The sequence below is a fragment of the Camellia sinensis genome, chromosome 11 (genome assembly GCF_055761805.1).
Source record: "Camellia sinensis isolate YWXY chromosome 11, ASM5576180v1, whole genome shotgun sequence".
In the NCBI taxonomy this organism is placed as follows: domain Eukaryota; kingdom Viridiplantae; phylum Streptophyta; class Magnoliopsida; order Ericales; family Theaceae; genus Camellia; species Camellia sinensis.
Genome location: NC_138971.1, coordinates 177,181,135 through 177,205,141, shown reverse-complemented (window position 1 = coordinate 177,205,141; position 24,007 = coordinate 177,181,135). Strand labels below are relative to the sequence as shown.

The 24,007-nt window shown below is 32.8% G+C and overlaps 1 protein-coding gene across 2 annotated transcripts; it reads right to left on the bottom strand.

Annotated features, from left to right (window-relative positions):
* Positions 1 to 11,996: 11,996 nt before the first annotated feature.
* Positions 11,997 to 23,773, bottom strand: OPT7 (oligopeptide transporter 7). 2 transcript variants are annotated; one of them, XM_028204258.2, is made up of 7 exons: positions 23,311 to 23,773; positions 22,693 to 23,207; positions 22,384 to 22,481; positions 14,145 to 14,714; positions 13,424 to 13,679; positions 13,141 to 13,323; positions 11,997 to 12,721 (listed from the first exon to the last, which is right to left on the bottom strand). In XM_028204258.2, exons 1-7 carry the CDS (start codon positions 23,345 to 23,347, stop codon positions 12,116 to 12,118), a joined length of 2,265 nt encoding a protein of 754 aa, XP_028060059.2. In that variant the 5' UTR covers positions 23,348 to 23,773; the 3' UTR covers positions 11,997 to 12,115. The 2 variants fall into 2 exon arrangements, with proteins under 2 accessions (XP_028060059.2, XP_028060060.2); XM_028204259.2 differs by lacking the exon at positions 13,141 to 13,323 and having other exon boundaries at positions 23,311 to 23,690.
* Between the last annotated feature and the right edge of the window lie 234 nt (positions 23,774 to 24,007).

The following is a 24,007-nucleotide window of genomic DNA, read 5'->3' as shown; positions in this document are numbered from 1 at the left end:
TTAGCTCCATGAACAAGTTTCTATGTTTTTATGTATATGAAGTGACGTGTAAATACTACATTTTTTGACGTCGCTCGTATGTTTATAAAAGTTTGAGATTATATGTCCCATGTATGCCTTCACAGCTTGATGGACTATGTATATTTTATGTATTTGCTTCCGCAGCCCATAATTATGCATTATTATGTTAAGAGGCTTTTGGTAATTCAAGGATTACTGGCCGATTACGACGCTAAACCTATAGGGGCGGGTTTAGGTTGTGACAGAAGATCTCCACATTAAACTCTATAATCAACAAGATCTAGAATTTCCTCATTTTCCTTCTCTTCTCTCTCACTCTCTCTCTCTCTCTCTAAATATATGGCGATCTTGAAATCATGAGATTCATATTCAACTTCGTCATCAAGATCTAGAACTTTCTCGTATGAAATGAAAGGCGTTTGTGTCCGGAATCTCAGATTTTGAGTTTCAATCAAGTCTATGGAGTTTGACATAGATAGAGAGTTTGATGTCATAGAGAGAGAGAGAGAGAGAGAGAGAGAGAGAGAGAGAGAGAGAGAGAGTTTGAGCAGTTATAATAGAGAAGATTAAATAGATAAATAAATAAATAAAACAATAATTGCAATTTATAATAAAAAATATTTTTAAAAAATAACTCCAATCAAATATACAATCAAAAGTTATTTTAAAGCAGTAATTGAATATTTATCTTGAATTTTTTTTTTATCTTGTTTGTAATATTTTCAATTTAAAAAAATTTATGTTATTTTTTTAATAATTAATTTTTTTAATTGAATTTTAAAAAGAGTTTGGCTATGAGTTTTGAACAAAATTTTTAATAGAGTTTTGAGTTGTGTGTGGTTCTGAGTTATAACTTTTTAAAACTTTTTTCAAAATTCATAATGAAACAAATTTTCTTATTTCACGTAGAGTGCTGCTATAAGCACCTGCCAAAATTCTTTGGACCCCCTATTTTATAATTTTTTTTTATTACAATTATACCCTAAAGTAAAATTACATTAAAAGACATTATTAAATGGAACACCCACCTATTAATAAGAACTAATACTCTATAATATTGGACACCCACCCCCACCCCCACCCCTACCTCCTACTCCAACTATACGTATTCCATGTTTGTAAACCCTAAACCTATTACTTTTCATAACCAACTAATATAAACCCTAAATCTATTATTTTTCTTAATCATCTTAAATTCTGAATGTGTCATCTTCATCACCATCATCAACGCTATTGAACTTGAAAGTTTTGCTTCAAGTATAACATATACTTCGTCACTTATTTTACTGTGTAGAGCAATGGAGGACGAGGACAACAATTCTAGTGAGACTGGCGTTCTATTAATAAGTTTATCTGTCTTGTATTAACATTCTCGGTCGTTTTCAGTCATTTTCGGTCGTTCTTGTTTCGTTCGAGCTGTTCGGTACTGGTTTGTTGACTGTTAGAATTATGTTCGATAATACAATACTGAACATAATCCTTTCGTTCAATACATAGGTTCCGAACATTAATGCAGATAGTCAGTTATGTAATTTTCTTTGTTAAACTAACTTAGAATGTAAAAGAGTGAATTGGAATGGATTTAAGTTATGTATTTTGAATGGATTTAATTCATGTCATTTTAAGTTGTGAATTGGAATGGATTCAAGTTACACAGTGATGAACAAATTTTGTTCGGACATACAGTGCTGACAGGATCATTATTGTTCAACAAAACAGTTCTGAACAAAATACATTTTTTCGGCTACACAGTGGTGAACAAATTCAAAATCATCACTCGAATCTGCTGATCTCCTATCGAGATTCTTGAATTCAGGGCATTTAGATGAAAGCTTTAATCTGGTTCTTCTGGCTTGTCTCTAAAAACCCAGATATAGAAACTGAGATTCTCAAAGAAATCAATGAGAAATCCGAAGCTCCGATCTATGAAGAAATGAAAGACATGGTTTACACACACGGGTTGCTGAGCGAGACCATGAGACTCTACCCACCTATCCCCATTGACGAAAAGCAAGCTTTAAAGAACGACGTGTTGCCAGATGGGACAGGAGTAAAGAAGGGTATGAGAGTGAATTACCATCCTTACGCAATGGGGAGGTCGGAGGAACTATACTGGAGCAAAGCTCCAAACTCTGAAGATTGAGTGAGTCAGGGAAGGAGAGGGTTGAAAAATTAGGTGGGTGTGCATTTCATTGTGAAAATATTATGAATATGGATAGATTTGGTAATAAGTGGAGTGTCCAAAAAAATATTATTAAAATTTAGGGTTTAGGGTTGGGGTCCAAAGAAATGGGAGGTCCAAAGAATTTTGATAAGTGCTAATAGCAGCATTCTTCACATATCACATCAAACATTCAAAACTCCACTAAAAATGCAATTCAAAATTCTTTTCAAAACTCATAACTGAACAAATTTTCTACACTCAAATCATAATTTCAATACTCACAAACTCAAAATACAACTCTATTCTCAAATCATATTTCTAAAACTCTATCAAATGCTACCTTACTTTTTTTTTTGTTAATGTTACATCACACAATTTTTTCCTCTCAATCTCTCGAACCAATCATGTTTACTTTTAGAAAATTGAATTTACTTTTTAAAAAATTAAGTTTTTTTATTTTTAGTAATTTTTTTTAATATTTTACCTAATTTTTTATTTTTAAAATATACCTAATCTAAATATACTTAAAATTAATAATATCTATAATTTTTTTTTTAAAAAAAATTCATCAAATACAAAATATATATATAAAAATTTATTACATTTTCATATTTTGTTATATTTAATGATTTTTTTAAAGATTTTTGTACAAATTTTGTACTATTTACGTAAATTAAGATTGAGTGGATCTAAAAATTTAAAAACAAAAAACAAAAAATTGATTACAATATTTAAAATTCATTAAAAATACAAAAACACCGGAAGAAATGACATATTGAATGGAAAAAACTAGGGGATTTTTTTTTTAAAGTCCTTGGTATTAAAATTTTATAATATAAAGGACACCCAATATTTTCATAATATTTAAGGTCCCTCAACATCTATGTAGAGAAAATTCGACCTAGAGAATTCTCTGACCTTCCTAGAGATTTTCTAATTTCTGGGAATTTCTCTTGACTTCTCAGAGAATTTTTCTATGTTTTTGACCAATTTTCTTTGGTTTGCTCATAATTTTCTCTGTGTTTTTTTTATCAAACTAGACTGTAAGCCATTTAGACAACAATAAACTAGATAAAATTGAACAACCATCATTTTGACCAATTTTTTCTGAGTACCAAAGAAATTTTCTCTAAGTACCAAAGAAATCTAGAGAAAATTGTATAGAAAAAATTTGTGTGGCTTTGTGTGGCTCTATGCAAAAACAATTGTGTTAGAGAAAATTTGTGTGGCTTTGTGTGACTCAATGCAGAAAAAATTGTGTTAGAGACAATTTGTGTGGCTTTGTGTGGCTCTATCTAGAGAAAATTGTGTAAAGAAAATTTGTGTGGCTCTATCCAGAGAAAAATGTGTTAGAAAAAATTTGTGTGGCTTTGTGTGGCTCTATCTAGAGAAAATTGTATGGAGAAAATTTGTGTTTTTGATCAAACCAGAGAAAATTGAACAAAAAAAGTAACATAACAAATGTAGAATGTTCAATAGATAAAAAAAAAAAAAAGTAAAAAATAGTAGAAATGGTCTTACCATAGCATTGCTCCATAGAGAAAATTTAGCTAGAGAAATTCTCTGGTCCAAATTAGAGAAAATTCAATTAAACAATTATAAACTTGTAACAAACTTGGTCTTTGTGAGGGATTTCGTCCAACACTTTACTAGCATTATCTGGAAGTCGGGTTTTGGAACAGAAATTGGTAAGCAAAGAGGCGAGGAAGGGTTGGGAAGATAGAGAAAATTCAACCAGAGAAATTCTCTGGTCCAAACCAGAGAAAATTCAATTTAACAATTATAGACCTATAACAAACTTGGTCTCTGTGAGGAATTTCGTCGAACACTTTACTAGCATTATTTGAAAGTCGGGTTTTGGAACAGAAATTGATAAACAAAGAGGTGGTGAAGGGTTGAGAAGAAAGAGAAAATTCAACCAGAGAAATTCTCTGTCCAAACCAGAGAAAATTCAACCAAAAAAATTCTCTGGTCCAAACCAGAGAAAATTCAGTTCAACAATTATAGACCTGTAACAAACTTGGTCTCTGTGCGGAATTTCGTCAAACACATTACTAGCATTATCTAGAAGTCGGGTTTTGGAATAGAAATTGATAAACAAAGAGGTGGTGAAAGGTTGGGAAGATAGAGAGAGCTTGAGAGAGAGTGTGTGGAGTTGGAGGCCGAAAGAATAGAGAAGAGAGGAAAGAGCAGGACTTGAAAAGGGTGGCGAGAGTGCGATGGTTAGAGAGGGTGGGGTGGCAGAACATGGAGACAAAGTAGCGGAAAGAGATGAAGGAGTTAAAGAGAGCAGAGATAAGGGAGGACGGTCCAGGAGATGATGTTGGAGAAGGGAATTCATAGATCAGAGTTTGTTGTTGTTCTTCTTCATTCGCCATTATTGAAACTCAGTAGTGACACACAGTATAGACACAGAGAGATAGAGAGAGAGAGAGAGAGAGAGAGAGAGAGAGAAGTGTAAAAGGCACGATTGATCTGCACATCATAATCTTCTACGAAAATCTCCATTACAACCTAAAATAACATTGAGGGACCTTAGACATCAAAAAATATTATTGTGGACATCTCTTCCTACTAAAAGTTGGACAGGGATCTTAGACCAAATTTTCCAAAAAACAAAAGCAACGTACGTTTGAAAACCCAAAGTCAAATAGGATAAATAAGGCTGTGTTTGGTGTGGAGTTCTAATCATGACTCTACACCCATACTTGAGTGTGGTGTTTGGATATAACTTTTAAAAATTAATTCTACACCCACTTTTGAAAACTCGTTCCAGGTAGGGTTTTGAATTTTGAAATTTGGCTTACCCGGTCGTCCTCTCGGACGTCTGACCAGTTGACCGAAACAGTGCTTTTTTTTTTCTTTTTCTTTTTTTTTTGGCAATTGGCACCTGTTATTTTTTATATTTTAAATGAAAAATATTTTCAGAAGTTTTTTACATTTTTTATAAGTTTTGAATAGAATTTTGGGCTGTGTGTTTGGTTATAAGTTGTGAGTTTTTAAATCAAGTATCATATGTCACATAAAAATTCCAAACTCAATTCAAAACTCTTTTCAAAACTCATAATTAAACAAATTTTAAACACTCAAATCATAATTTCCAAACTCACAAACTCAAAATACAACTCTATTCTCAAATCAAAATTCTAAAACTCTATCAAATGCTTTTTTATGAGCAAGAGTCATATTCCAGGGATTCGGAGATGAGGAATTACACCTTTTTTCTTTTTTGGTTTGGGCAATTTTTAATTTATTCATAAAAAATTAAATGAATTAGCTAACTCTAAATATATATATATAAATGGTGGGGATTAATAATTAATAATAATATGAAGAAAATTATAAGAAAGTCCAACAACCAATTCGAAAAAAATAAAATAAAATCCAACAACGTATGTTCACAACTTATATTAGGATTATTTACACAAAGACATTCTAAACTATTAATAAGTATTGCTTTAATCCTCTAAACTATAATAACATACAAATTGACTCTTTAAACTATTGAGAAGTATCATTTTACCCTTAAATTATAAAAATATATAAATAGACTCCCTAAACTATTGAGAAGTATCATTTTGCCCTTATATTATAAAAATATATAAATAGACTCCCTAAACTATTGGTGTGTTTCATTTTGACTTCTTTTCTATTTGTACTCCGAGAATTTCTGTGACATAGGAAGTAGTGCTTGAGATTATGTCCGAAAGGCATGAGAGCATGCTAAAGTATGCTAGAAAGCTCTAGAATATGACAAAGGGGTCTGGAGTGAACTAGAAGATATTGGAACATGGTAGAAGAACCTTGAAGGATCCCAAGGAGTCTAGATGAGTCTGAAACATCCTAGAATATTGTGAAGAAGCCTGCCATATAATACTCTAGTATAGAGGAATGTAGAAGAAAGATAGTTGTCCTAAATATTTCTATGGAATGTTCAAGAGAATAGTTTGTAATCCTTGGATCAAAATGATCCTAACCATCCATTGAGAAGTTGGATGGCTATATAAAGGGAGATATCTTATTTGTAAAGATTGTTAAAGAGGAGATGCAAGAGAGCCTTATTTGTAAGGATCATTCAAGAATTGGAGGGACTACCAAGAAATAAGCAAAAAAAATTTAGGGTTTCCTTGTTTTAATGCAGGGCACCCTTCCATCCATCACTCTCAAACTCCCCACCCACCACAATGTTGCAATATCATTTATTATATATTTTTTTATTAGCGAAAGTCAATTATTAATTGTTAAATTAGCAGGATAAGAATAAAACATAAACTAACTATTACACACGTTAAAAATTGAAACATAACATTATACGCTTGGTCAATCCACAAAAACAATTATACAGGTTGCCAACACAAACGACAAATTAAATTTGTTAGACTTATTTATTTTGATAATTTATTTAATTATGTTTTAATTTATTTGAAAGAGAAAAATAGAATCCAAAATTTATTTTGATGATTTATTTAATTATGTTTTAATTTATTTAAAAGAGAAAAATAGAATCAAAATTTATTTTGATGATTTATTTAAAAGAGAAAAATAAAATCAAAATTTATTTTGTCCAATTATTTCTCACCTAAACTTTTATCTTAAATGTTGTTAGAATGTATTTAATATTTGATTAAATCAGGAGTTCAAACAGCCCAAAATAAAGGTTCAAACAGCCTAGCACAGCACCAAGCCAAAAGGTTCAAAAGATTCAAGTGAAAGATATTCAAATTAGTAATGATGGAAGTACAACGGCTATAAACGGTTATAAAGGTTCAAAAGGCCAAAAGATTCAAAAGGTTCAAGTGGAAGTTATTCAAATTTGTAATGATGGAGTCGAAGATATTCAAATTGGTAATGATGGAAGTACAATGGCTATAAACGGCTATAAATTCAAATGACTACAATGACTATAAACGACTATAAATTCAAATGAATACAACGGCTATAAACGGTTATAATTTTCATTATATATACTAAAGCCTCGAATGTAAACAAATTACAAAAAAACTTGAAAATATTCTTTGATTTATAATCACTCACATCTATTCTCAGAAATTATACACTGTGTCTTACAGGTTTAAGCCCATCTTTTCTGTGTGAGATTTACAGAAAAATCAAAATTTCATTTTATATTTCTATCTTTGAGAGATATTTATTGTAAGTTTTCTTTGAAAGCAAAAATACCATTTCATCTCGTAAAAGTGTTGCAAACACTGTGTTCTTGAAATTTTGAGAGTGATTATGAATCACATAAGATTTGCAAGGGTTTAGGCTTGTGAAGTCTGTGTAAAATTCGTGGAGGATTGCTCCATTTGCAAAGAGGTTGCTAGCACTCCCGTGAAGCTAGAAGATAGTGAAAAATCTCAAGTGAAGCTTGAGGAGTGGATGTAAGCCGAGTTGAAGCCAAACCACTATAAATTTGTTTGTCTCTCTCTCCCTTATCTCTTTATTTTATTTTAAATTGTCATAGCTATATTTTACATTTTTATTGTGCTAAAATCATTAATTGACATAGTTGTTAAGACACTTGTTTTAATTATTTTTATTTCATTAATTATATTTATCTATTGTGCTAGTCATAATTTTTATTAGGGTATTATTAATTTTAATTGCAAAACCTAATTCATCCCCCTCTTAGGTTGTCTTTTGGCTAACAAAATTAAAATGAATTTAATAATGCATTTAATTGATTAAAAATGAAATAAATACATAGTAAAAATAATAATAAGAATGATAAGGGAAAAAATTCAGATTTTTACAAACTGTCTTGAAAGCGGGAGTCAGTGATTGTTGTCAACAAGACTGTTCTTTGCCCAAGTTTTCAAGAACTAAGTTTTCAAGAAAAGCTTTTCTAGATTTTTTGCAAATTCAAATCTGCTGAATGTCACGGTAGAATAATGCAATATTGGTCTTCCACAAATTCCCCCATTGAAAAACGCCACCCTGAATGTCACAGTTGAATAATGCAATATTGGTATTATTCCAATCAGAATAAATCTATTGAACTATAACTATATGCATTAAAACATGTATAATGTATGAACTAAACTTGCATTGTAAGGGTACTTTATGAAATGTAACAAGTTTGTGAGACCATGAAATATCCTCTTATATGGATATTGTAGAGATCCAACGAAGGTATGAACTTTGTTCGTGTGTGTCTGCAAAGATAAGCATGATTGGCGCCACCCAACCGGGGTTGCCGGTCGGAGACACTCCAATGCTAAAGTTAGTTCTCTGATTGAAAGAATAAAGCTATGAAAATCAAGAGTGTTGGTGTGTAGTGTAGAGAGAGAGAACATACCTTTCTTCTGGGATGCCCCCCCTTTATATAAATGGGGGAGGGGGTGATATTTGTTTGGGCTAGACCCATTGTAGGCCTTATTTGGGTTAACCCCAATAAGCGGATATATATATTTTTTCTGACTCCTACAATTTCCCCAAAACTTTCATTATCTGCGGTAAAAAGAATGAGAGTTTTTCTTGCCGAGTTACGCTATTCAAATAGCTGTTAGGTTTTTTGATAAAGAACACTCTGGATAAATGAATAAAATGTATGAATGAATGACTGTATGTATGCATAAATGTACGTATGTCTTGAATGTATGTATAAATATACATATGTCTATCATAGGACGAAACTATATCACATGAGTTTCAAACAAATCATAACGATGGGCCACGGTAGTGTTACCCCCGGGTAAGGGCTGTAGGCCGCGATATTATGACCCCCAAGCGAGGGTGTAGTATATTGTCGAGTGCCAAGAGCACTTCAAAATATGAACTTTCGTGCCAAGCTAGTGATATCTCTATATACCAAGCACGGAAATGATTGCTTGAACTAAATAATGTAGATTAAATAAGGTAAATATATCAGCCAAAAAATGGACCACGGTATGATTACCCTCGGGCGAGGGTGTAGGCCTTTGCTGGTGGCGCTCCATGCCGAGTGCGAAGATTACGCTATACTCGGAGACTTATGCTGATTTTAAGTAGCGATCAAGTGCTAATATTGCAAGGATTTTGAATAATGCATCCTGTGTATATGCACATATATCTATAAACTTGGTCAAGTCATTCAATAAAGGTTGGACACCACTTGTGAGTCTAAATGTATATAAATAAATGAATTGAGTTTGGCCGAACAACCTTGTTGAATTGCCGAAAAGAGGCTCTCTTTAAGAAAAGTGAAACCCATTTGTAGAGAGAGAAAATGGAAATGCAAAAGTAGACCATGAATTCTATGTTGTTTTAAAACTTTTTATTGAGATTCACAGTGAACAAAAAGCTCTATTTTGTAAGCACAAACATATGTACCTCTAATCCAAGAACCAATCTTAAACTAATTTGCAGAGAGCAAGATCAATCAGTGTTGTTAAATTTTTACTTACAAGAACATGTTTGCTCCTTTCTTCGTTGAACTCTTGCAGACGTTTCCCACAAACGGTGCAAATTGTGAGACCATGAAATATCCTCTCACATGGATGTTGTAGAGATCCAACGAAGGTATGAACTTTGTTCCTGTGTGTCTGCAAAGATGAACATGATCGGCGCCACCCAATCGAGGTTGCCGGCCGGAGACACTCCGATGCTAAAGTTAGTCTTTTGATTGAAAGAATAAAGTTATGGAAATCAAGAGTGTTGGTGTGTAGTGTAGAGAGAGAGAACATACCTTTCTTCTGGAATGCCCCCCCTTTATATAGATGGGGGGTGTGATATTTGTTTGGGCTGGACCCATTGTAAGCATTATTTGGGTTAACCCCAATAAGTGGATATATATATATATATATATTTTTTTTGGCTCCCACATAGTTGATATTTAAACAAATTAATTTATGTTTGGAAAGAATTTTTTTAGCCTGATTTTTTAATTTTTGGCTATTTTAGTCTGATTAAAAAAGTTTTGACTTTTTTGTAGTTTTGATGTGAAATGATTATTACATTTGTCTTATTAACTTTTTAATCTCTTTTATTGTTAAGTAAGTTGAATTAGTCTTGACCACATTGCCAAACGAGAGCTTAATATTGTTAAATATTAGCTTGCTTAAATACAATTAACAGAACAATGTAATATTTGTACTTTACACATGATGATTAGATATTTTCAGTTAAAACTATCTCATAGCCAAAAACAACTTCATTTAGGTACAAAAATATATTACAATGATGTACACTTTTATAGTTTAGGAGGTTAAAGTGATAGTTCTTAATAGTTTAGAAGGTTTTGTGTAAATAATCCTTATTGTTACATCCATAAACTTTATAATTAAAAAAATGAGAAATAAAACTAAAGAAAGATTAGGTAATAATAAATAAATAAATTTAAGGTCTCTGATATTAAGATTTTAAAAGATAAAAGACATGTAATATTTTCATAGTGGTTGAGGTTACTTAACATTTTTCCAGCGAAATTTTGAAACACCGACAAATTTCTATGTGTTTTGAGATTTTTTTGGTTTGCTCAATTTCTCTCATTTTCCTCTATTTTCAAATTTTTGTACTTTGAAATTTCTCTGATTTTAATTTTCTGTGATTTACTTACAATTTTCTCTATATTTTGACGAAAGCAGAAAAAATTGTGTTGACTCAATCAGAGAATGGAGCATACAAATAAGAAGAAACCAGATAATGCCATTGATATACATATATACACACATATTCATCTATATTAGATATAGCTTCTCTGGTTCATCACCTTCGTCTTCTTCAATGTCAACATCTTCTCTCTTTTTATCTCTATTCTCGCGTTGCTCGTTCAGCTACCGGAGCATTCTTCCCTTGCCCGCACCTTCACCACTCGCCTCAAAAATATTCACAAAGAAATTTCTTTGAAGAGAAAATTTCAAAACAATATCTAGAGAAATTTTTGTCTAGTCCTTCCTTGCCATTCTCAACTTGAAACAAAGAGCCAAATAGACAACCAATCAAAGGTTGAAGAAGACAATTCTTATGCCCAATTTTCAAACTCCCGCAATTCCATCTAGTATCAATTAAAACAGTACTCCAATGAGAAGCCATTAACTATTCTTGTGTTATATATATGTATGTGTATATGGGAAATTATTCAATACTTCTGGACCACCACGTGTCCATACTCTAAGTTAATTACCAATTATTTAGCCCCATGTTGTTCTTCCATTCCCAACATAAATCGTGGGTCCTTGCGCTTCTCCACCAATCAAAACCTTATGGAGTACCACGTGTCCATACTCCGGGAGTACTGAATAATCACCCGTGTATATGTGTGTGGATAATGTAATTTGTTTTCAGTACTCTACTGTTTGGAAAAGGCATACAAAGCAGCTTAAGTGTTTGCTTGTGGGTGCTGGGACATCAGAAGCAACAGGTAAAGGAATGGCATCTCGGTTTCCTTTCTTGCGCCCCTTTCGGAGATGGTAGACTACTCCGATGATGCAAATTCGATTTTGATCAGCGCCAGAGGGAGAAGAAGAGAGAAAAGGCGTGAGAACTAAAACGAAAAAGGGGAGAGAGAGAGAGAGGGGTGGGTACGGGTACAGGTACGGGGGTGGGGGTGGGGGTGGGAGTGGGTGCAGGTAAGGGATCTTAAGCTACACAAAAAAAAAATACATTGTTGATTTCTTTTATTATCAAAAGTTGAAGAGGGATATTAGATTAAATATTCCTAAAAAAAATAGCAAATTTTTTTCATTAATAAAATTTGACTTTCTTTTTTTTATGATGAATAAAATTTGACTTTCAAACCTCTCAATTAAAAATATATAAGAGTAAATTGAAATGGAATAAATCAAAAAAATTACAGAGCAAATGCATGACAATAAGTAGCATATGGATCAGATTGATACAAACAATAGAAACTAGAAATTATTGGTATAATTTGTCCTAAAAACAATGTATTTACATAATGAAGGCCAACTAAACAAAAACAAAAACAAAAGGTACAATCTCTCAAATATTTCATAACACGACAGGGCAACCAGGCACCCTAACCCCTTTGGCAGTAGGACAAGATGCGTAAGGACAGCCATCAAGATCATTCCCCCACCAATCAAGACTCACATCTTCCAATCCCAAGCAAAAATACAACAACACTCCCATGAAAGCCAATCCAGCATCTAGCGCACCTGACAGAACATAATTGTACCTCTTCCACAATTCTGGTCTATATCTATACACTACAAAACCTGAGAAGAATCCCATTATGATCCAAGTCGTGTAGTTCACGGCCGTGGCCGGTGGCATCATTCCAGTGGCCCCGATCAACACCGGCATGTTGATCAGTCGTATCCAATTTTGGTTCGGAAAGGCCTTCTGAGCTAGCCATACTAGTAGTGGTGCGATTGCTCCCGCCAGGAAGAACCAGTTGACCGCTCCGTATGTGCCTTCGTCTCCGAAGATTCTACGAGGTCCGATTAAACCCCAGATTACGGATGCGTCGTAGAAGACAGTGTCCGTTGGACAAGTCCATATGGAGGAGGATGACTCGCAGATGTCTGGGATTGTTTCCATTAACCACCAAGCAGTGCCCAAGTAGACAAAACCAGCAATCAGTGTTCCTACAACCTACATGATGATAAAAAAAAAAATTAACTATTGTCACTTGTTTGTAACTTTAGATGGTTGAGGAGGTGCGAAAGGAAAATAAATTGTGAGGAAAAAAGGAAAAAAAAAACTATTTTGGTTAAGTCCTTTTTTCTCTTCTATAAAACTTGGGTGTTTTTTGTCATCCAAACCCATCTCCAAGGAAGAAGTACATAAACTTCATTGAGGTTTCTTTGACAACCAATTTGCTATATTTTCGGAGTCAATTACTCATTTATTTGTCAACAGTTTTGAGCATACAAACATAAGTTGTTAACCTATACTGTTATAAGGTGGATTGGGATACATGTTGGGCCAACTTTTATTTTAACTCAAAAATGACCAAAATGCCTCAGAATCAAAACTGTTTTTCTAACAAAAAAGTGGCTTCAATTACTGACCTGTGCCATGAACATAGTTCTAGGCGGAATTTTCATGTAGTGACCAAGTTTGAAATCTTGCAGAAAGGTGACAGCCTGTGTCATGCTTATGTATCCATACACTTTGAAGCACATGTTAGCCACCGGATATCCCGGGTATATATACCCAATTATATACTCGGTGATCACGTTCAGCCCCGGTGTCTGTCCATTGCCAACATATACAGTTTCAACTTGTAATAATCCAAAACCATAGGTTGTTTTGTTTTTCAATGCAGCAACCAAGAGAGTAGTAGTGAATTACCTGGTTTGTGATGGCAGTGATGATCCCAATAGGAAGAGTGAAGACGAAGGCAATCACACATGACAGTAACACACCCCACCATGGCAACTGAAGCTGATCAATGAAATACTCGCAGGCAAAGATGGTGACTGCAATGTTTACGACAAGGATCACCCAAAACCACCACCCAGGGACTTGTCTGTACCTGCTCATCAGTCTTGTGTGTATGTCCATCTTCCTCTCTCCAAAACTCGATTTGCTCTGCTCCCAAATTTCTCTGCATTTTCACTGCTGAAATTGAGTTTCCAATTTTCTGTCAAATACAGCTCTAAACCTAAAGTCTCAAAGACAGGAATGCCCGAGGACAAAAAATTGACACAAAAAATTATCAAGAAAAAAAGTGTGGTCCAGATTTATTTTAAAAAGTGTGGACACCACAATATGAGAGTTGAGTTTTTGGTCCCTAGCATATTCATTGTAATCTAGAAGTTGGGAAATTAGTGCTTTTAAGTTGTTATCAAATTTCAGTTTAAGAAAAGTAGCACCAAAAAAACAAACAAACTATAAACTGCACAAAACAGGACGATTTGGAATTGCAGTCCATGTCAAAAGGCCAACATTGGTCTACATGACCAATTGTGATGTACGAACAGGAACTGCAATACCCACCAACAATAGACAATGGATAATATCAATGCTAGCACATACCATACCACGGCACCTTATGCTTTAATAGTAGTACCTTCCATGAAACAGTGACACATGAACAACTGTCGCAGTGAGTGCAGCAAAACCAACACCATAAGTCATGGCAAAAAATGTACTGAGGTAAAGAGGTCCTTCTCGCTCATAGGCCGCAATGTCTAGATGGAAATTGGAGTCGATGATGCTCGTAATATTGTATATCATACCATCTGATTGAAACAAATCGTCCGAAAATATTGGGAAGGTCTTGGCTTTATAGATATCAAGCCAATAGCAAATGGGAGTCAACACATACATGACAAGGACAAATCCAGCAGCAACATTGGCAGTGGCAAACCATGGGCTTGCCAATGGGCTTCCAAGGTAGGATGAGATGGTGGACCAGTCGAATCCGAGAGCACCAATGCCAAGCCCATAAAGCCCCGAACCGAGCTGTTGGGCTAGGACTGATGTGGGGAATATCCAGCAGATCCATGAGAATGAAGTTAGCATTTCAAAGAGGTAACCTGGGAAGACATAGTAAGCAAAGCTGCAGGTGAGTGCAATCAGGAAGAACTGAGTTCGTGTCACGCCTCCCTTGGCCCGTTCCTCTTTCTCGTGCAGAGCCCTGAAAAAAAAAAAAAAAAAAAAACTGGTGATATTCATCCTGTGTGACAAGTTTCATTTTTCTAGATTGAATTGGTGAAAGTTGGCTAAGCCGAACTAATCAATAACCAAAAGAAGTTACATATAAGGATGGCAATTTGAACCCAGCCCGACGGGAACCCGACCCCCTGACCCCGAATTGAGCGGGTTTTTCCCAAAAAATACCCCCGACGGGGCAGAGACGGTATTCAAAAATTAATCCCCGATCAGTTTCGGGCCGGGGACGGGGATTATCCCCGATGTGAAATTACTATTTTGCCCCTATATATATATATAAGGATCAGTGTTTCTCACTTTCACTTTTCTCCCTTGTCTCACTTTCACTTCTCTCTCTGTGTCTCACTCACAGTCGCGTCTCTCATCTCTCTCTCTCTCTCTCTCTCTCAGATTTACCACCACCACGACCGCGTCTCTCATCCAGATTCACCGCCGTCGCCGTCCAGCTCGCACTGCCGCTTCACCTCCGTTGTCGACTCTGCACCTCCGTCCACCTCATCACTCTCGCACCTCTATCTACCTCGCACCGCTGCTCCACCTCCTCCGTCGTCCATCACGCTGATTTTCTCTGTCGTTCGCCGCTGTTCATGCCTCCGTTGTCCTCTCTTTCTCTCTCTGAGATCTGAGATCTGATGGCTTTATTATTGTTGTTGATAATGATTTGTTGATACACAGATTTGTTAATGATTTTGTGTTCTTGAGTTGTGATTTGTCTTCTTTTTTTTTTAGATTATTGCTTTTTTTTCTTCTTCTTCATTTAATATCAATGAATCAGACTCTACAATTGAACAAAAACATGTTCCTAGATGTGTACAGATTTTTAAATTTAAAAATTGTTTGACAGATAAAAAAAACAAAAAAAAAATCAGACCAGCTGCTATATTTCTGGGAATTTGTGGGGTCGAAGATACCCGATCCCCGATCAGTGACGGGGATGGGGACGGGGGCGGGGGGGCCGATGGGCTCCCCGTCGGGGATCGGGGACGGAGAGTGCAGTCCCTGGCCCCGGCCCACCCCGTTGCCATTCCTAGTTACATATAGTCAATTTGGAGTGATTATTCAGTATTCCCAAAATATAGACACATGGTGCTCCATAAAGTTTTGATTGATAAAAAGGGATAGAGGCTTACGATTTATGTTGGGGATGAGAAACAACATAAGGGTTAAGTAATTGGTGATTGACATGGAGTATGGTCACGTAGTGTTCCGGGATTAGTAAATAATTTCCCATTAATATGTAGCTTTTTAGATGAAAAATGCTTGAGACCTCCATTTTTTGGAGACCCCTACAATCCCTTTTGAATCTCTACCATTGATGTATGTGTGGGCCCCACACATCAATGGTGAAGATTCAAAGAGGGTTGTGGGGTCTCCAAAAAATGGGGGCCTCAATCATTGTTGTAGATGAAAAATGCTTGATTAAAGTCTTGTTTGGAAACTTCTTCAAAATTATCATAAAGAGGAGGAAAAAACAAAAAGAAAAAAAAGACACTTAGGGTAATCTTAAAAGATCAGTTTAAAAGTTGTTGCGTGTTTAAAATTATTCTATCTTCTGATTTTCAATTGTTAAGGGCGCAATTTAAAAAATTATAGATATGTGTTTCATAGTTCATATGATAATTGATAAATATATTACTTATATATCCAATACTTGTGTGTGTCTAAGCAAGAAATTGTATAATATAATTGTCTCAAATCTTGCATCATTTTTTCTATTTTTGGGTATATGATAACAACAAAAATAAAGTTTGTCAGATACAAGTCACCTAAGATCATCTCTAACGTTTCATCAAACCTTGCATCGGATTTAAAAATTAGTAAAAAAGTCACTTTTTGCAATTCCAATAGTTTCATAAAATTGGTATCAAAACGAGAATTCACCAGATTTTTCATCAAAGTGAGAACAGGGGGAAGATTTGACCAATTTACTGTGCGTGACCGTTGGGGGAGACCAACTAGTCAACCGACCGATTGACCAACCGGTCGACCGGTTCCCTTGCAAATAGGTTGGTTCAAACAGGTCAAAAGGTTCAAAGAGGTAAAAAAAAAATACACTAACCGGTTGACCGGCCAGTCGACCCACTGGTCGACCCCTGCTTTGATGACAACCATTGGAGCAGTCTGTATCAAGTTGAGAAAATGATCTTTTTTTTTACTTAGATTTAGTGAAAAATTTGGTGAACCGTTAGAGATGCTCTAACATTACAAAGTGGCGAGGAAAACACATTCACGATATTGTGCTCTAATTGTCCATGCTCAACATTGTTACTCATAGGGGTGAGCATGGTCCGGATTAGGATAAAATCAGTAACAATCCATTATCTACGGTTCTTAAAAAATTGGAATCAATCCAATCCATTTAAATCATGAAACCAATCCGAACCAATCCATTTAAACACGGATTGGATCGATTTAGGACCACGGATTCACATAATTAAATAACAAAAAATATATATTTAACATTTTAATTTCTTAAAAACATAAATATAGCGCTATATTAGTTTTACAATAGTAACATATTTTTCTATAATAACGACATACTGTTCTAGAATTTAAACAACATTAAGAAAACTGGTTTCACCATAAGTATTTAGACCATTACAAATTAAAACTAAAAACTAATAAACAAAAGTAATAAAAGAAGATATTATATGAATTTAGGTTTGAGTTTGGGTTTTATATAGAATAAGATAAGATACTGTGGGAGATGATGTATAATAAAAATATAGACTATTTGTACACGGTTTGAAATCTGGAACCAATCCGTGGACTACGGATTTTTAATTCTTCAATCCGGAACCGAACCACGGATTCAAAAAATCAATCCAAACCTATCGGATTGAACTGGATTGGATCGGATTACGGATTTCACGGATTCCTTACTCAGCTTACTCAAATTGAATAATGTTAGCTTTAATGAAAAAAATTTCATAAAAAATATTATAAATTTTTTTTATCTTTTGATTAGTTTATGATATTTTATGGTATGTGTAATTAAAAAGTAAAAACTTTTTATAAATTTTTCATGATATTTTTTTCATAAAAGTTAAAATCACTCTTTCAAATTTGTACATGTAAAAATAATTAATATCTATGTATTATAAATTATAATAATAAAACATTAAAAAAATTGTAACAATTCACATACTTCAAAGTTTTCACACCCTTCATTTGGATATGAATTACATAAAAAAAAAAAAAATTGTAATAAAAAAAATTACTAATCAAGTGTATGAGCTGAACAAAAATAGTATGTTAAAATAGAGCTCCTGGGAAGTAGTTTAATTTTTGTTTTTAAAAAAATTAATTTGACCATCTAATTCATTGGAGAGAAGTCTACGAACAATTATTTGGTAGTATTGGAACAATACTCTGACATATTTTCCTATACTGTAATGGAAAATATTTGGTAATCCGAATTTTCGTAATTCGAATGGCTCGAATGTGTCAAAGTGTAGCTAATAATTAACAATTATTGACTTTTTAAATAGTCTTTGATGAAAAATATCATTAATTATTACATGATCTGTTAAATAATAAATCTACTTATTATGACGTACACGTAAATTTTTCTTAACTTTTTATTTAAATACGTATAAAAAAATAAAAAATAATGTGATAATTTATAATAAATAAATTAATAAACAATTTAATTAATAAACAATTTATTTAGATGGTTCCAAAATTTCATCTTTAAAGTTACAGGAGCTTTTATTGAAAAACACTATAGGTCCTAAATTTTTTATTAAATGAATGACTAAATATCTTATATCGTATGGAGTTCATAAAAATATGAACTCCACCCGTGTGAAACATTTGATTATTTATTTGGTAAAAAAATTGACATTCCTAATATTACTCATTTTTATTTGATGTGAAAAATATTATATAAATAAATTATTTTCATAGATTGACGTGGTGGTGTGGTCAACCAAGCAAATTAATTTAGGGAGTTTTCAGTCAGGGTTGTAATAGATATATATATTATTTAATAAATTTTATAATAATTAATAATATTTTTATTAAATATTATTAAAAAATGTTATTAATTATTAATTTTTAGTGAAAATATTACTAATCATAAGTTTTAGAGATAGTTAAAAAAATCATTAATTTTTAATTTTTAATGATAGTCTGAAAAATTCGTCATAGAAAAATATCACTAATTATAAGTTTTAGTAACAATTGATAAAATTTGTGAGACAAAAAAAATTACTAATTGTTAATTTTTAATGATATATGCAAAAAATCATCATAAAAAATTATTTTTAATGACGATTTTATTAAGATTTATTTTTAATAAGATTTATGAAAATTAAGTCTAATTATTAAGATCTATTAATAATTTATCTACTAATTTAGGACAAATTATAAACACACCCCCTAAGGTTTATTTAAATTACAAATTACTTTTGTGGTTCTAGAAATTACATTATGTCCCATAAGATTTCTAATTTCATAGCAAATAGATTCTTTTATTAATAAATCATCAAGTTAATCAACAATTTTTAATAATGTTAAAATTTTATTTCAATTAATAATTCATATAACTTTATTATTATATAAGTAAAAAGTTAGAAATTTTACTTTTTTAATTAATTCTGTTAAATGAAAAATTCTAACAATAAAATATTTGTAATTTTTAAAATCATAAGGGTAATTCATATTATAAGTGTATTTGTAATTCATTCATTAATTGAATGAAAAAAAAATTTATTCATTAATTTATATATTAAAAAATTAAAAAAATATTTACCACTTACTTATAACATTACTTTTTACGGTGTTACCGTGGAGAAACAAAATATTCAAAGAATATTGTGCAGCGGATGATATGTTGCCACGTCTCAATAACATGAGCCTTTTGCTTTTGAGAACTAGCATACGAACGTGGCAATGCACGGACTAAATAAATAATTAAAAATAAAATTTAAATTGAATAATCATATAAAATTTATTTTTAAAAATATAGAAATAATTTAGAATGAATTAAAATTTAACTATTTTATTAGAATATATATTATAATTATTATGTCATTAATTATATATAATAAAAAATAAATGTTATAATTTAATTGGTAAAAATGAAAACAATCGTTAATTTTTAATTTTTAGTAACAGTTTAAATTTTTTTTAATAGAAAAACATTACTAATTGTAAGTTTTAGTAACAATTTAAAAAAATTGTGATATAAAAAAGTTATTAATTTTTAATTTTTAATGATATATTCAAAAAAGTATCACAAAAAATTATTTTTAAAAAGACTTTATGAAAATAAAATATAATTATTAAGATCTATTAGTAATTTATCTATTAACTAGCGTATGCCCGTGCCTAAAGATACGGTATAAATAATGTTAGAATTAGAATATAATTGTAATCCCAACACTATTTAAATATATTTTTTAATTTGATAAAATCACAAATTTGTTATAAAAATTTAAAATTCTTACAAAACTCTTTACGAAAACTCGTTTTTGCTTATATAATATATAGCTAGATAGATAGATGTGCATAGATAATCTATTTGTAATGGTAGGATCTTAACAATATTTATCATGTGGACAATTGTAATTAAGGCTATCCCTAGTGTATGTCCGTGCCTAAAGACATGGTATAAATATTGTTAAGATCAAAATACAGTTGTAATTTATACGTATTATGTTCAAATTTATGGAATCTGTAACATTTTTTAATAAAAATATTGAAAAATATATATAAAAAAAAATGACTCAAATACGTTGAACCATGATTTTCCAGGTCACCTTCTATTATTGTACTGTAATATTTGTTTGTTCATTTGTCAAAAGTTACGATAAAAGTGGTAGGTCACTCTTTAAACTAAAAAAAGTAAATTATGTTCAAATTTTACAAGCATTTGCCTCAGAAGTACTAAGGTTTCTTTTGGCAAAAAGGTTAAAATAATTTTTTTATTTTGAATTTTTTTTTTTAAATCATATCATTTTTTTATTTTTTAATATATTTTTTAAAAAAAATAAAAAAATAATTTTTAACTTATTTTTCAAAACAACTCCAATTTTAATAATGACAAATCATATACACTTAACGCAGACAGCAAAGGGGAAGACTTAAAATTAACAGCAATGCTACAGACCCCCAGTGGGGGTGACCCCCAGTGCCACGTGTCGGCCTGGGGTTGGCTGAAAACTCAAAAAAAAAAAAAAACTGTTTTTTTGGACCAATGGGAGGGGACCCCAGTACCCCCACTGGGGGTCCAAAGCTTTATTCTAAAATTAAAATTAAATTTTCGAATCTCATGTGGTAAAACCGAGTGAAAATCCAGAACCCCCCCCCCCCATTCGATGTTTGGTGAGATGAGAGTTGTCATTCAACATGTACTTTGGTTTTGACATTTTGGTTTCAATAATGTTAGGTATCATGAAAATAATGTCATGAAAAGTTTTCATGAAGATTCTCCACCATTGGATTAGATTATAGTGTTTGTAGTGTTTTATTGTATGTTATGCATTCACCATTAGATTAGTTTCATGAAGTTTTTCATGATATTTATTTCATGATACGTAGTATTACCCTTTTGGTTTTATTTCCTAAACAATGATACATCTTATTCCGTACAGGAATCAGACTAGTAATAGTAGGGGTAAACAGCAAATATATCGATTTGTTTAAGTTGATCTAATTGAATTGATTCGTCACATGTTAAATGGATATGTGATGATGAGTGGACGATTGTGGATTAATTTTTTTCAATTTGCTTAGTTTTGGATGGATGACAAATTTGAGGTTCCTTTGACTGCAATCGAATCACCAAACTGCGAGCATCCCTAATAATTTATAAAATTTTATATTTTTAATTTGTTTAGATATTTTATTTGTATTTTCAATTGAAAAAAAAAATATTCTGTTAAAAAAAAAATTTCAACTTAAATATATTTTTTGAACTGAAAAAAATAAATGTATTATTTATCTATATTTTTTAATTTTTAAATCAACTCTAAAAATAATAAATAAAAGAAATGATATATACTGGTTGGTTTTTGTTTTCAAAAACAGATATAGATATAACAATATAGAGACATATAATCTTTACTACTGCTCTGTTCATGGTTTTAGTGGTTTGAATTATTTTTATATTTTAATAATCATATATTGTAATACTTTATGTGGATGGGGCATGCTGTGATTGTAATATATAAATGAGGCGTGCAATGATTGTAATATTCTAAAGTTTCAAACTTTCTTTCTTTGGATGAGACATGCAGTGATTGTAATACTTTTTTTAAGTCATTGACTGTAATATTTTTTTTTTAGAAAGTGCACAAGTTGAATTATATTGAAAATTTATAAAATTTTAAACCGCCAAACTAATTTGCATCCATCCGTCAATCCACTTAATCTATATCCGCCAGATTTATAAATGGATGCGAATTGATTTTCTCCAATCTACCAATTTAACAGACGAATGACAGATTAAAAATTCTGTGACCGTAACCAATTCGCGTCCACCCCGAAATAATAGAAATTGAATTGGAGGAGCCATACCCATCTGGGACACACACACATGCCATATTTGTGTCCACCTCCCAAAAACACCGGTTGAATCACCGGATATCCACTGGAAAACTTACACAAAAACGTAATTGTAAACATACCTGAACAGTGAAACCTGGACTAAATTTGCAGGCCACCACATAGCTGATGGCTCCACCAGGTACCTTCTGAATATTCCAGCCCATCCAAACCCTAACACCTACCATTCAAAAGTTCAAACCCAACGCCCAATCAAAACATGAACCGCCCAACTCAACCAACCAATCCTCATCCACAACCGTCGGGTCACAAAATCAGACACAGAATAGACATAAGTAAAATTTTACTGAATGCATTCTACTTTTGAAAAATATAATTATATGTTGATATACATTTTGTGCCTGGTTGTGTGGCGGATTTAGATCACTAACCTGTGTCGTTATAACAACGATTAAGGAGACAAAGAAGGTGATGTGCTTCTTATAGAACACCTTGACAACAGTAACCACATGAATAGCATAGACAGTGCCAGCACCAGAGTTTGCAAAGATGGTGATAAGCACATGTTCCTTGACATTGAATGGCCCCGGATTCAACGTGAATTCCCACCGACTTCCCTTGAAGAACACCCGGTCCGTGATCTTCGCCGCCATCAGTTGTCCAAGCGGCACGACGGCGATCTGAGCCGAGATGGCCGTGATTGTCAGCGGTTCGGTCCGGTACCAGAAGAACTGGTTGAGGAAAGATAAGAGGATGCAAGAAAGGATTCCCAGGACCCACATCCGGAAGGTCAGGACCGGGAGGGACGGGTCGTCGGTGGTGGGTACGGTCAGAGCCACCTGCTTCACCGGCGAGTTCTCCTCCTCCTCCTTCGGTTGATGGACTCGTTCGACGTTAATCTCAGACTCTGAGGTCGATGGTTCTTCAGATTTCCCATCCTTTGATACTGCAGAGAAATATATATAATAAATGAATGAATATAAGAAGGGTGGTTGTGTATGATTTGAATTGTAAATCAAGTTCGGAAGAAGAAGAAGAAGAAGACTTACTCAGAGGAGTTCTGATTTCGGCTGTGGATTCTTCCATGGTACCTCTCTTTCTCTCTCTGGACAGGGCTTGGTATTCCGACTATGCTGCTCTATATGTTACAGAAGAATACCAAATGTAGTGAACTTCTTGTTTTTGACACTTTCTTGGAGCGAATCAGAGCAAGGCAAGTTTGATTGTTGTTAGTGTGTTAATTTACTGACTAGAGTTTATTAACTTTGGGATTCACCCTTTCAATGTCATAATAATAAGTTACATTGATTTAAAAAAAAGTTATATTTTTTTTTTCTTGTAAATTATTTAGCCATATTTATTTTTCCTTAAATAGTCGACTCTAATTATTTAAAAAAACTTCAAACAAATTAATTTTTTTTATTGACTTATTATTTTGAGTTAAATGAAGCCTTTATATGGGCAAGCTCGGACAAGTATAATTTTTTTTGAATGCAAAACTTGTGTCTGCCTGCCTGCCCCAACTAGTTAGTTAGGTGTGTAGTAGTCTGTCTGCTTGACCCACGTGCTTTGCTTTTACTATCTTCTTAAAGTAACAAACAACCTTCTTCTTCGTTTCATGTCGACGTTGTTCATGTAGTTGAATGTGGGGTAGCGACCTTCTTGAAGATTAATTAGCCATTAGTTTAGTTTGCTTTTATAAAGTTCTTCTATTTACACACACAAAGTAGCAGATGAACCTCTTGT

What these genes read in the sequence shown, in the direction of transcription:
- OPT7 (XM_028204258.2), bottom strand. Translation starts at nt 23,347, where the DNA reads ATGGAAGAATCCACAGCCGAAATCAGAACTCCTCTGA. An exon ending in GTGTCACTGTTTCATGGAAG is followed by an intron (nt 13,680 to 14,144) that starts GTACTACTATTA and finishes GTGAAAATGCAG; the next exon opens with AGAAATTTGGGAGCAGAGCA. An exon ending in TCACTGCCATCACAAACCAG is followed by an intron (nt 13,324 to 13,423) that starts GTAATTCACTAC and finishes GGCAATGGACAG; the next exon opens with ACACCGGGGCTGAACGTGAT.